This window comes from Amyelois transitella, chromosome 21 (genome assembly GCF_032362555.1).
Source record: "Amyelois transitella isolate CPQ chromosome 21, ilAmyTran1.1, whole genome shotgun sequence".
In the NCBI taxonomy this organism is placed as follows: Eukaryota; Metazoa; Arthropoda; class Insecta; order Lepidoptera; family Pyralidae; genus Amyelois; species Amyelois transitella.
The window spans coordinates 6,711,970-6,727,273 of NC_083524.1; the positions used below are offsets into that span (position 1 = coordinate 6,711,970).

General features: G+C 35.0%; 1 protein-coding gene across 1 annotated transcript in view; it reads right to left on the bottom strand.

The window, feature by feature from the left end:
* Window positions 1–15,304, bottom strand: part of LOC106135587 (AF4/FMR2 family member lilli) — a 202,368-nt gene that overhangs the window by 113,661 nt on the left and 73,403 nt on the right. Inside the window, exon 2 of the mRNA XM_060950203.1 lies at window positions 12,751–12,780. Within this exon, the coding sequence (XP_060806186.1) occupies window positions 12,751–12,780 (30 nt within the window). The remainder of the gene's footprint in view (window positions 1–12,750; window positions 12,781–15,304) is intronic.

Consider the following 15,304-nt stretch of genomic DNA (forward strand, 5'->3'; position numbering starts at 1 on the left):
GGCTATTTTTTTGCGATAAATAAATCTCAAATAACAAAAGTAGGTATGTAGTACCTATAGTAAGACGTAATTTTTGGCCCTATTTCAATTTATATAAAAGAAAATAATTGTCTGCCTACTTTTTAGAGGCAAATTGCGCTAACCCCGAACTAAGTTCAAGACTTGTGTTATAAGATGATATTAAGTCAACGAAACTACAATACTGAATAACAAGTTATAAGTTGATATAGATATCTCATAGAAACTTTTTAACAAATCAAACTAAGACATTTTAAAATCCGGTTCTTTTACTATTGTGAAATAAATAAATAAAAAAGGAATCGCAGTGGGGTGACAACGGCGAATAGATTCGTATCGGGAACGTTCCGGAGTCCCGGATCGATCCTGCGGGAGAGCGCGGATTGAGGCGCAGGCGGCGGCGACGCCACGGATAATTGGAATACCTTAAACGGGAGACAGGGTTGCCGGAACGGATATATTTGTCCAGATAAAACTGATTGTAGCGGGAGCGATGATTCGGCTCGACCGCCACCAAAGGGAAGATCTTCCGCCAGGCTAGGTGTTATGCCTGGGGAACCGCGGCTCCCACGATGTTGTGTCGGAGGTTGTATATATAGTTCCAATCCGTGAAATTTCTGAAATCGCGTCTTAGATACTTCGCTGCTATTGGTTGAGCGCGTCAATTTCTTCGCGATGATTGACATTAGTTGTTTGATTTGATGTTGTTGACGAGTGGCGTAGAGATGTCGCCACAGTACTCCCCCCCAAGACCGGAGGTCTGAAATCTTGATCTTGCTGTGCAATCTGTGCTTCGGTAGCTTGCAAGTGCCAGTTGTCTTCCAGTGAGTCGGAAGTTGCTCGAAGTCCTAGTGAGTCAGGAGTGAGCTGTTGCGTTGCTCGTAGTCTGCGGTGAGTCGAGACAGTAGAGAGCGAAGTCGACTTGTTGGCGCCGGGAGATATCGTGCAGAGCTGCCACGCTGGAGAGAAGAGCGGCCGTCGAAGAGATCCAGGCGTGGGCTGCGGTAGATGCGTCGGTCGCTGAAGTCGATGAGAGTGAGTGCGGGTGGAGACAAGGACCAGGAAGCTCGTTGAGTTGGCTGCGATGGACCTGCTGCGATACCCAGTTGCTGGCTTGCTGTGAGACTGCTTGCAGAGTGAGGAGTGATGCTGAGGATTGGAGTTGATGATGATGGAGAAGGTTGCTTCCAATCACGTCGGGGTCACCAATGTAGCGGGAGCGATGATTCGGCTCGACCGCCACCAAAGGGAAGATCTTCCGCCAGGCTAGGTGTTATGCCTGGGGAACCGCGGCTCCCACGATGTTGTGTCGGAGGTTGTATATATAGTTCCAATCCGTGAAATTTCTGAAATCGCGTCTTAGATACTTCGCTGCTATTGGTTGAGCGCGTCAATTTCTTCGCGATGATTGACATTAGTTGTTTGATTTGATGTTGTTGACGAGTGGCGTAGAGATGTCGCCACACTGATATTCGGTTTAAACTACTTTGAACTAGCAAAATATCTACAACATAAATACATGTTGAATATATAAAATTATGCATTTGAAAATCAGAGTTGGTCACTTAGACACACGATAAAAAAAAACCATTTTAATGTAAAGAGAAAATTTTTGTATGTTTGTTTGCAAAATTCTATTGAACCAATTTGATAAATAGACAGATAACATCTTTAGGAGTAACATAAGCCTTATTTTTCTTAAAAATTCCCACGACATAGATGACCTACGCAAAACCTACATATGTATAAACCACTTATGTATAAAAGAATATGATCAATTCACTGTCGACATTAATGCGCAAACCAAAGCCATGGGTCTAGAGTTTTAACCAGTAGATTTACATTATAAGGTCTAGGAGAGCACTAAGAAGGTATTTCCCGCGGGAAGGGGAATTTTATGGGATTATTCGCTTTAGGCGGGCGCAGTCGCGGGCGTACTTATAGTTCCTGATAAAAATAAAATGGTTTTTACCTCCAAAGTTAAACGTTTACACAATGGATTTTCAAAATTTATTTTCAACTTACTAAATAAAACTGAATATTCACTTAAATAAATAACAGTCTGTTATTGCTATTTACTTCCGCGTAGTTTAAATAATGCAGAATACAAACATTTTCGTAATTTACTTTTCAGTCAAAGTTAAATTTGGATATACCTACATAATATATTAAACGACTAGGGCAATGCTTCTCTTAGAGTAAATAATTTTTTTATGGCAACCCTATTTAAGAGATCGGGCAGGACGAAGCTTGGCACGTTTACCTTGTTGGTGCATCGGCAAATATTTGATTGGCCGCGGAGTGACGTCATTTCAGGAACGCAGACTTTATTAAACATACCTTTTACTAATTCGAAGACCTACTCCGTTTGTAATTCTTATCAGTATCAGCTAGTAAATAATAAATGTTGCATATGCGTCGAATGCGTGCAATTAGTTTGTATGTTCGTTGGAAGATAATATTAACGCAGATCAAACACCAAAAATGTTTAATGGCTTGTGTATGTTATGTATGTGTGTGTATGAGACAGGTGACCCTTTGTTAGATAACAATTTTGTTTATAACACCCTTTTTGTAAAAATGTATTAACATAGGCTGCTAATACGTAATCATTATTATACAAACTATTGCCTAACGATTTATTCCCATTAATAAAACAAATTTACTATTGTACACCTCAAAAATCTTTGTTTTTCGGGACGACGTTCCCGAGGGAATAATGAATACGTTGAAAGCTGTATTGAAAATATTTCCCCATTAGAAAGCAATGTTTTGCAGTAGCAAGTTCAAAATCAACTGATTTACATACATACATATGGTCACGTCTATGGCCCTTGCGGGGTAGACAGAGCCAACAGCGTTGAAAAGCCTAAATTATTTACATTACATACCTACATAAAACATATAATGTAGACGTATGCAAACCACACTAATAATTCATTTATATTTTTGTATGTTTGTAACGAATTAACTCAAAAACTACTAGGCTTTTCATCTAATTTGGCACAAATATGAGTAGAATAGAAAGACCTCCAAAAGTGACATAGGCCACTTTTTTGGAAATTTCCCACGGGAGCGAATCACTGCGCAAAAGCTAGTGTATTATACAACAACGAACAGTAAGCAACACGCGGTACATACCAATTTCCAATACGGTTTCACGGAAGTATTTATTTTTTGTATTCTCTTGAACCGACAACACTTACTTATTCAATTTGTGATCGCTGTACACTTTGACATTGACTTATGTCAAATGCTAATGAAGCAGAGAAAACATTACGCGTGTCTCATTAATAATAATGCTAGAATTTTAATTTTTCCCTATGGAGGTCTTGAATGGTACTTACGACTAAGCATAACATTCTTACGCTTTTAATTATCATCATAGATTTTAGTTTGTTGTATACTGATTATATAGCCAGTTGCTACCCTTCCTGTGTAGATAGTTAGGGTTAAGTAAGGAAATCGCTAATAAATTTAGGATTTATTTCTTGAGGTGATGGGCTAGCACCTGTGACTATATTAAATTTCTATTTAATAATCCATCGACTCTTGTCTATTCCGTAAGGGAATATTTATGTTCTACGAGGACATACTATATCGCTGTTAACGTATCTTCGGATTTAACGCTATAAACGTATCGTGCAGATACCGTATTTTCATATTCGACAGAATTTATATAACTATTTCAGAAAAACCCGTACAACTTTATAGAAAAACCAAAAAAAAACAAAAATGGCAAGCTATATAAATGCAAATAGCACGATGAATTATAGCAGTTGACATGTAAAACGAGTCAAATGAAAGCATTAATATTTTCCCGCCAGTTTCGGGCCCTTCTGGTCTTAATGGCCAATTAAATTAATCTGAATGAAACGCGCCCGTATCGCGCGATATCTTCCCCCAAACACAACTCAGTTTTTAAAAACGAGTGTATCGAATTAACGTCTTGGTGAAGGAAAAATTTCGTTATTGAGCTGACTTGGCTCCGTATTCCAGAATAGAAGGAGTAATAACCGTCCGCTATTGTTTGAAAGATCTTGAAGATTCTTCTTTTTGGCGATAGACTTGCAATTTATCACTATATGAATTTCAATTCCATTATTAAACCATACAGCTGAACATGGCCCTTCAGTCTTTTAAGACTGTTGGCTCTATCCACCCCGTAAGGGATAAAGACGTCATTTTATGTATGTATGTATCAAGAGCTGCAATGGTTGTTACGTATCTAACAATAGCAATTTGTTATTATTGCAAATTGAGTCTTAACCTCACATAAAATCATACAGTATTTCCTTCCCTTAATAAGCTTATTTTGTAGACTTATTATTAACGAAAATAGACATTTACAAAGTTACAAAACATTAAAAATAATATTGAGTATTCACAAATTGAGAACAGTCTAAGAAATACAATAGAATAAGAAAGTAGTTAATGTATTATATAAGTGTATTTATATGTGATCATCCGTAAGTTTATACCTTTTATCAGTAACATTATTTCAGTTAGTAAGTACCTAATAAATAACTTTACAGAGAGGTATCCAAAGCAGTCACCGAGTTATTTGGCAGTACCTACTCGGTATCTAAAGCTTATTGACCACAATCGTTCCTCGCAAGCCTTTTAAAAATGTTGGGTACTCATTTCACAATTCATTTGAGGAAATCTATCCGATTTAAACCTGAATTTCGCGGCCACTTTGATAATTACGAAGTTAATTGACTAAGTGTTTTGTTTTAGGGATAAATTAAAAACAGTGGTTTAATCAAATAGTTATTCAATTGAACGGTCGTTGGAGACAGTCAAAGAATTGTGTAATTCTTCTTGATATAAACATGAGTTTTAAAATAATATGGAAAGCCATAAATTGATTAAACGCCCCCTTTTCTAACCTGGATCCTAAATATCTAATAGAAATTTCTAAGACTTGTCAAAACACAGACCAAAAAAAAGTACAATCATTCATTTTCAACACCTATATTATTTATTTTGTTTCATTTTTATTGCAACCGAAGTAGTCGTGACTATTCAAAAACGATAAACGATCAAATAACTAACAAATTATTACAAGTTCATCTCGTGGGAACCAGTTTGGATCGTGCCCAATCTCAGTAAATAGTAGCATTATGAAATTACGATTTGGGTCAGGACCACACATATCAAATTATCCCTTAATTTATTAATTTAATGGCAGTGATTAGCCGTAAAGGTAGGAAAAAGTATTTCTTCAAGTCACCACGTAAAAGTTTGTTTGTTTGTTTAATATCTTTATTGCATAGAAATTTACACAGTAACAAGAACATAGTTATAAAAGAAACAAATCACTTGCAATGGCGGAAACGATCTACATACGGTCGTTTCCGCCATTGAACGAATTCAAAAACTGAGAACCGGTCAAATTGGTGAGAAATGCCGAAAAAGCGAACCTCGGGTTCCTAAGACAGAACGAATACGCAAAACTAAAGAGATGAATACAGATATAATTTGATAAGCTTTAGACATACAGACAACAGCATATCAAATCAACCTTCGCAAATTCACTACAACTTCGCCTCTATTATAGAGTAACTTTATATGCGGTTGACTGTACAACTATTTTGTTTACTACGTTTATGTGTAATAATTGAAACATAATGTCGTTTTCGTCATCATAATAATTAATATATTCTACGCTTCGCTTACACCTATTTCGACATCAACTCATTTGCATGTTTACTTGCGCAACTTGAAAACAATTAGATAATTACAGGTGACATTAATTTTCTTTTAGTACACACTTAGTAATGACATCTTATCTAATGTTACAAATAGTATCCATAACCATTTGTTTACCAACTTCATATATTCTAGCAACAATCAAATCCAACTTTTTCTCACTAAGCTTACACAAACGTGAAATTGTATTACAAACATTACGTAACACATAAAAAAGTATACCATCTTGTGATACGACAAGAAAGTGGTATCCTTTTATGTTGCCCACTTTTTTTTTTTTTTACGTGTGGAAAGACCTTCGTCTACCCGGCCGGCTACGGAAAGCCGGACGGGTTATGTGGGGCTTGAACCCACTAAAACCACACGGTGCCATCGCCTACCGCTTTGTTGTCAGGAGTGTGAGCTGTTTATGTTGCCCACTGTACTTACAATAAGATCTGAGGCACATAACAAAAATTCCTTCTCACGGGGCAACGGTACCGCGCACACCTTAACCGAGGTCACAACAATCTGTCCCTTTTGTTCTCTTTACTTTTAAGAGGTGTGCGAGCGAGAGGTGAATATGCAAATCAGGTAAAAAAAAGAACGTCCGACTCACCGCCAGAGTCGGTGATTGATTAGATGCAATGAGTTAGGGATCGGTAGTTAGAATGCAAATAGTTTTTTACCTGCTGCCATATCGAAGCATGATTTTTTTGTTTGTTTGTTTGTAATATCTTTATTGTAATAGTTTACACAGTAACAAGAAAATAGTAAGTACATAGTTATAAAAGAAACAAATTCTTATTTTTTTTTACACAGATTGAGTTAGCCTCGAAGTAAGAAGTAATGCTATCATGGCTAGACTTTTGGCTCTGTCTACATATGTATAGATGTATGTATGATGCTTCCAATCTGCATGCGAAACTGAGGTTAGTCTAATTCTCTTAGAAAATCATTAACATTACGTATATCGACCTGCCAGTTTTATCCGCTTTTTCTTTTGAAATTTAGATAATGTATTTTTCGAGATTTGCAATACAGGAGAAATAAATGCAAAAATTCAGCATGATAAATTTATTTGTGTAATAATGAATTTATATGTAGATGTTTGTCGTTCATTCATGCGTGTGTGAATGAATAAATGTGCCCTTTATCGCATGTAAGGATCACAACAAAAAATCTACGTGTTGGTTAAACATTGAGATTCGAGAAAATTTGTTGCCCACGGAAGCGAAACCGAAAGCAACATCTTGCAGTAATCACACACATATAACGTCCTTATCCCTTACGAGTTATACAGAGCCAATAGTGGCGATCACTTGTTGACGAACTGAGATTCACAGATAGCGACAGCAGATTAGCCAACCACTTAAAAGGGCAATCCTGAGTTTCTAATGTTGAAATGAAATTCCTTCTACAGCGCATAAAAAAAAAACAAATAATGAATTTAATGATTTGGGTGATGCGCAAAAGGCGGCCATATCGCTTTATGCAATCTCATCAAGGCAACTTTTTGGAAATTGTTTAATTTTTTGGGATTTTCATGTTGTTGATGATGGCATGATGACGTTGGCATACAACAATGTTGTTGTTGTTTGATATATTCCAGCGCGTGTAAACTACTTTATAACTCAATATTAAACTAGATCGAGATACAAGTGGCATCAATAATTTATAAAGTTGTGATGTCAATGTGTGTTTTACAATTACTCTATGGTCGGTATATGAATACAAATATCTACATTTTAATAACTGAATATTAATGTTGATAAGATCGAAAATAGGGCACGGCGACAGAAGAAAAATATCGGTTTAATTCCAAGGAAAGAGAGACGTAGGTATTTAAATATACTTACTTGATTTAAAGAAAAAAAAAACATTTCATTTTTGTAAAGTGTAGATTGACTTAATTATTCAATCTCGTCAAAAAAGGAACTAGCCATCTCCCTTAAAAACAACTACTATTACTAGCGATTCATTTTTGAAGAATTTATGTTCTGTTAGCTCAAAAAAATATTAATTTCACTAACCGACGAAAATAACACCCGAAACAATATTAAAAGCCCACTTTTATCAGGAATAAAAAGGTAAATATACATATATGATGATTGGATGTCAGAAATCCCCAATTCTCATCAACCGAAGCCTGAAATTCCAATCAAATGACTTTTTACTATTACTATTCAATTATTAATATTATCATTCAATCAATTACTGTTCTTCTTATTATTAAAATCACAAAAATTAACAATTCAATGATTTCAATAAATCCACGTCTTACTAGAACATATACACTGGCGCCGGTGTCTAGCAATAACTTATCTCCTCGCAGCATCCCAAAGTGCACTTTTAATACTTTTAGAGGAGGTATCGTGTGTTTATTTAAGTGATACGATACAGTTTTCGAGTGAACTTCGGAACTGGGTCAATTGAAGCGCATTTATTATTCCTGTCTCGGTGGCGCACGCTGCTTTCTCAATTATGCGCTTATAGGGTGTTTTCGTGTTTCTGGACGTTTCTGTATTACAAATACACTCCCATCATTTCCTCCATTTTTTATCATAGACTCTATGTCGGCTAGTCTGCCAATGGCAGAGATAAACTTTTTCATTTTTTGGTATTACTTATATGGTCTCTGCCTACCCCTCCGGGAAAGAGGCGTAATTTATGCATGTTTATGGTATTACTTATTAAAATCTTTCTATAGTTAAGGATGTTAAACATAAATTGTTGATAAAAAGGCTGCAGTGTTATTATTTTCGCTCCTTTTACTTTTTCATTTGGAAACGGTAATATAACTTGAATTTAAAGAAAAGGAATAAGTGAATCTGAATCATAGGCAAGCAAAATCTTGAGCAATCATGAGTACTGTGTTTTAGTAACTTATAAAACAAACAAAGAGGCATTATAATAATCTAAATATTTACATAGTAAAATGTATGTGTTGAGAGTAAACATAACCCTGGACTGATATACCCCGTTGCATTCATACATATTATAATTATTCTTATACGTGTAAAACTTAGGCTAATAAATTAATAATAGAGTAATAAATCATTATTATCATATATTGTTTTGTTTCAAAACTCCTGCGGCGAAACCTACACAAATGTTTCACGTAAAAAAATAGTAGGAAGCGTAAATGAATAATTTCAAAAGCATCAAACAATCCAATGTGTGCTGAATGGAACCTGGTGTACCTAAAACATTTTTTGTTAACTAGCAAAAATAACACCACTTAGTACAAAACATAAAATTGTACCGTTAAAGGATTCCGAAAATAAGATAACAAATTCTAGACGTTTTTAAATGCGAATATAAAACGGACCTTTTTGTATTTCAAATGAATTCGTAGTAACTCGCGACCTGGATACAGCCCAACGAAAACCAAATTAAATTGCAAATTTTAACACCAACATGGTAATTATTGACACCTGGACGACACGTCTGCTATATAAGATATATATTTTTTGTTGCCAAAACATTAATAACATAAAATTTATTTAATATGTCACAATTTCAATCAACATGTTTTACCGTCATTACAATAATATTGATATTTGTCATACGTCTATATCCCTTGCGACGTAGACAGAGCCAACAGTCTTTAAGAGACTAATAGGCCACGTTTAGCTGTTTGGCATTATGATGGAATTATTATTTGTCTTCTTTATTGTGTACAGTATATTCCCGAACTTTCGTCTAAACTTTCTTTTTTTCGTCTAATCTTTCCTTAATTTCTCGGGAATCTCAGGCATGTTTTACTGAACTAGGCAAGTTTCACATTCGACTGCCGATCAGATAATATTAACCGACTTCAGGATCATTTTTAAACTAGTGCCTATGGATTTATTTTTATTAAGAGTCAGTTCACATAGTTACACCAATACGAATTGAACACGTAACCTGATCTATGGAAATGACTAATCCACAAAATAATTCCTTTCAATATTTCTTCTTACCGAAAGAGCATGGTTGGCAGTTAATACATAGAAAAGAGTCATTAGTATATATAATCAGATAAAGCGTGATGTTGAATCATCACGCTTTTTAAAGTCTGACACTTTAACCGTTTGACCACCGACACTCTTCTTCCTCCCGGCTTTAGTCCCGGTTGCATCCTCACCACTCTGGAGGTGAGCTCGGGGTATGCCTTTGACCATGGATCCTGGTTTGAGCTAGTCAGGTTTTTACACGAAACGACTCCCGTCTGACCTCCGCAACCTTTGCAGGGGAACTTGACCCGTATTTGATAATGGTTACACATCCAGTTGCCTGAATGTGCAGGTTTCCTCACGATGTTTTTCCCCACCGTGATAACAGCAGTTAGTACTTAAACTAATGTACATAACTTTGGAAATAGTCATTGGTACATGGCCGAGGAGGGATAGGACCACTTACACCGGAGACTACACAACACGAATGCGCTGAAGCTTCACAATATAAGAAAGAAAGTACAAGCGTTAACACAAAGTAGAAATTAGAAAAAAAAGAAGACTTTCTCTATATATGATCGGCCGGTGAACGTTCACACACCGCGACTAATTATAACTACGGACGATCAGTGTCCAATTTAAATGCTAACAATATGTGTTTTTTGAAGCAAGTTTAGAGATGTTAAAGTATTGTTAATATCGAAAATTATATATAGTTATGGGTGTCTGTCAATCATGTATGTTTTTCTGGATTTTTTTTAATTGATGTGGAATATTTAAGAGGTTATGTCCAGTAGTCTTCACGCGACTGAATGCTATGATGTTGATATATGTATTTTTAACCATTGAATAGCATACAAAAGAGACAAGCTTAATGAAAATGGCCAGATTAACTTAAAAAAATAATAATAAAAATGTTCCTTTATAGTTCTGAAATTCAAATATTATTAGAAGCTTATAATAAAATGCATAAATTATAGCGAAAAACTCTCATTTCAGTTTTAGGGTTAAGTAAAGATTTAAAGAGTTACGAAAAACTAGACTAGTCAAGTTTTCTACAAGACTGACCGCACTACAAACCGCGCGCAATATGGAGCCCACAAATATATAGTCAGCGTCCATCACAACAATCCATAGGGAAGTATGAATATAGGGTAGTATAAGTAAAGGCCTAGTCATCCGTCGTATCGTAGGAATTTCCATAAAATAACCCATAAAACAACCAAGTGACTACATCATTATAATTTATGATTCGTGTAATCAGTAATGTTGTTTGATAAATGTGTAAGTTAGGACATAGTATGTCCTTGTTGAATTTGAAAGAGTAGCTAGAGAAAGCACGGTAAAGGGCTACGAGATCTAAAACGATTGAAGGTGGTGAAGGAGGCCTGCATCAAATGTTTGATACACGATGGCTGAGGAAGAAGAAAAGAAAATTGGGATAAGTCCGCCATTGTAAATATTCTTCTTGATCCAATGACTGTTTTGTAATAATTATGATTTTTCTTCTTAATGTGCATTAATGAGTTAACAGACAAACAAACAAAATTTATTTTTTAAAAGTAAAATGTGCAACAGAAGGACTGAATGTCTTTTCTTTTAAATATTATGTAGAAAGCTACAGACGAGGTGCTTGTTGTTATAAAGACCTTAAAAAGCATTAAAGTTAAAAAGCACCTCGTCTGTTTTACCTTTAATTTGTGCCAGGAACAGTTTTATTGGATCAAGTCAAGATCAGTAAATTGCTGTGTAACCGGTTTTCACTTTCACACAAAATGTCATAAATTTTTATAAATAATTGATGTGTCTCGTTCATTCACAAGAGACCGGTGAGATTTTTCAGGGCAAGGGTAGGTACTTTCATCAGAGCAGCCTCGACCCGATAGCCCTAAGGGACAAGGTTCGTTACTGGATATTGATGATGTGTGCCAATGGGTCAAGAACGGGATTGTTCCATAGGATCTTGAAGGTATGATTATTAGTAGATATGTACGAGTGTAAATAGAGAAATACAGAGCCGGATAGACTCCAAGTGAGTTCGGGACTTGATTGACTGGACAGGATAACTCAATGCTACAATGATTTATAAGAAATTCATTAATGGATAAACATCAATTCAATCCGAAAATAGCAATTTTCCATCTTGACTGGGTAGATCGAACCGACCTTGTGATTGAGAGGAGATTCCACACCAGTCTTCCAAATAAAGTTAGTAAGCTTTTAGAATGTACGCAAAGAAGTTTGATACAATAGGCATTACGATATAGATTGCTTCTATGCGACTAAAAGAAACCATTTTAATCTGTTATAATAAAGAGAAGAGTATCACAGATATGAATAGTCTCCGACTAAGTCGAAAACTACAAAAAAACGTTCGTCTTTTCATCGAGAGAATACAGAAATCAGCAACTTTTCTGCGACACAAAAAGTTTCTCAAATATATTTTGCTTTTTAACCGAGTAATGTATATCAGTCGCGGAAATGAATGGTTTAATTTAAACTTGTAACAGAAACACAATTTAAATAGTTTTATATGCAAAATATATACAGTAAAGCATACTTTTCTCCCGAGCTTATCCCGCTCCGCCAGAAGTTACCGGTGATAAACTTTTATGACGCTTAAACTTGTGCCACAAAGTGGTAATAGTAAAGAGATAAAGTTAAATCTAAGATTAAAAATAAACATCTTTAATCAATTCGTCAAAAGAAGTATGCAGGGACTACGGCAAGTGAAAGATTTGGTATCTGCCTTCGGGAAAGAGGCGTGATTTATGTATGTATGTTACTCAATTCACATGGGGAAAGGGCAGAAAGAGATGGAGCGAGAGGATAGTAAGTAGGCATGCTTGGTAGAAAAGAAAGGCTTTGGTAAACCGGCGGACAAAAATTGTTGGAATTTGTGTGATTCCTTGTATCCAATTTTAAAAATAAATCTATTCTATTCTATAGTTTCCAAATACCTCAAACTGACGTTTCATTTGTATTAGGAACTGAGCATGCAAAAAAAGCGATATCACCATCTTAACTTCTACACTGTCGACGATTCGCACTTTTAAACTTGTAGTATGAAATGGTTTAACATTTTGTATTCTGTACTCACCGGCTCGACTCCAGCATCATTTTGTGTGGCCTGCAACAAAACAAAGAAAATTAACAGCAAATCAAACAAGCTAAAGAGAACAAAAAGGAAAGATATGCAAAATCATAAAATACACATCGACTTGCCGCTTGTTTAATAATTATCTAGTTCATTTAATGTTTGCCGGTTGACCGTAAGACTGATCCTAAGACTGATCCCATCATGGGATAAGCCGGCAATTGCAAGTATTTTATTTTATTTTATAACTACCTAAATACTTTTTCTTGGAACTGTATAAATTTCTGTGCAATAAAGATATTACAAACAAATAAATAGTAAAATATACAACAACGAACTAATGAAATGAAAGTAATAATTGAAAAAACGCAAAAAATTCAAGAAAATCAAAGATTAGTAAGTTCATGGTACTCTAGAAAGGTTGTAGAACGTGCTTTTATTCTATTATCTTCTTAGTAACCAAATACAAAAGTCTAGCTTCAATATCGAGCTAGACTTAAATCCCTACAAGTGTGCAACTGTCTAATGACGCATCTTGTGACCGTCGAGGGCGCATGCCTCGAAACGCATACAAAGTCACGTCCCGCGGGAAACTGCTTGCATTCCCTTGCTCTTTCGAGTGCTCATAACATAACGCGTAGGGCGAGTGAAATATACCATCTAAATATAACCTTACCGCAAATTTTATAGTTTTATACAAATACTAAGAAAAGATAAGATTTCATTGTTGTCTTTTGTCGTTTCAATACATGTTATGACGGGTTTACATTATATTTATGACACTTTCCGTTTGATGTGACGCCGAAAAAGTTGTCAAAGTAACTTTTTGTCCTAATAAAGAAGAATAGGTCTTCAAAAAAAATACAATGCACAAGACAAAGTAAGCGATAAATGTCAGAAACCGGATGTCGGTAGTAAGAGTTTTTAGCCTGATTTTAATGTAAGTACTTACAGAGGGGTTAGTGCGAGTTTTACTCGGATTCCTCTCAGATACATTTGTCAGACTTTACCAAATTACCGCATTTTTTTATCCTCTCATCTGTAGTACAATAAAGATATTACAAACAAAACTTTCTGCTATACGTATTATGTATTGATTTAAGCACCGCAGGTCGACAAAGTTGTACTGTAATGTGGGGTTAGTAACATACATAACATTAATTGGCTATAAAAATATCATCTTGCAACAAATTGTTATCACTGTTCTTAAACAAAATAGCTTACAAACTAAAATAGCTTGTTTTCCTCCATTTTGCTTATCTGTTACAACATTATCTAGAACAAAACCGCCTGTCATATACAGGTTTCAGCGCGCTGTTAATTTGTTTTATTTCATATAAAGGTTTTATAATTTACTTCAGCAGAAATGTTTTTGAGAAATTCTGTTATATATTTTTTAAATATATAACAGAATTTCTCTGAAATCTTTAAAATAAAGAATGATTATCAATATAAAGTAAAACGAATTCGAAAAATTATAATAGAAGGCAAAAAATATAAAAAATAAAATAGAAGGAAAGAATTATAGTCAAAGGGAAAAAGGAGATATTGTTAAAATCATCAAAATTATATTGATATGGTCAAAATTAGATTGATATAGCAGGAAATCCATGTTCTAATATAAATCCCCTTAGTCGAAGATTTTAACTTATAAGTTACTTGTCGACTTTCACGAGTTACTGGCATCTTCAAATCTCCAAACATTTCAGTTTGTCGAAACTTTTATTAAATATACGTTACACTCATGAATCACACACAAAATAAGGTATACTTTACGGATACATACGTACGGATAAATACCACTTACCTGTTGTTGATATATTCAATCCAATCGCTTAATCGATGTATTCAATACAGTCACTTAATCGATATATTCAATACAATCACTTAATTGATATGTTCAATACAGTCACTTAATCGATGTATTCAATACAGTCACTTAATCGATATATTCAATACAATCACTTAATTGATATATTCAATACAACCATCCATCCATATAATCACGTCTATGTCTCTTGCAGGGTAGACAGCAATCTTGAAAGGCTGTCAGGCCACGTCCAGCTGTTTGGCCTTGTGATAGAATAAAGTTCAATACAACCACTTAATCGATATATTCAAAACAATCACTTAATCGATGAATTCAATACAATCACTCAATCTTTATATTCAATACACAGTGTTATTGACACTTTTGCATCACATGTATGCACAAGATGACGGCTGTGACTGTTAGTGACATAAATTTAGTTTAACTCGGCACTAAAACAGTACTAACATCTCATCCTGCCCATTCACAAAGCAGGTATATTCGCAATTATCCGAATCTCTTTCGGTAAACGCCCAAAAAACACGAAGCATTCCAAAAGCGTTCTAAATCTTAAGGGTATAACGATTGAAATATTTAACAACAAAACTCAGCAAATGAATTGCATCTTTAACGTCGCAACAATACAGTTCATTGTAAAGGTGGCGTTTGTGAAGGATTTCGATAATTTGAAATGGTTCTTCTGAGAAAAAATTGTTACGGTGCATACCTATAGGACGACACAAAAAC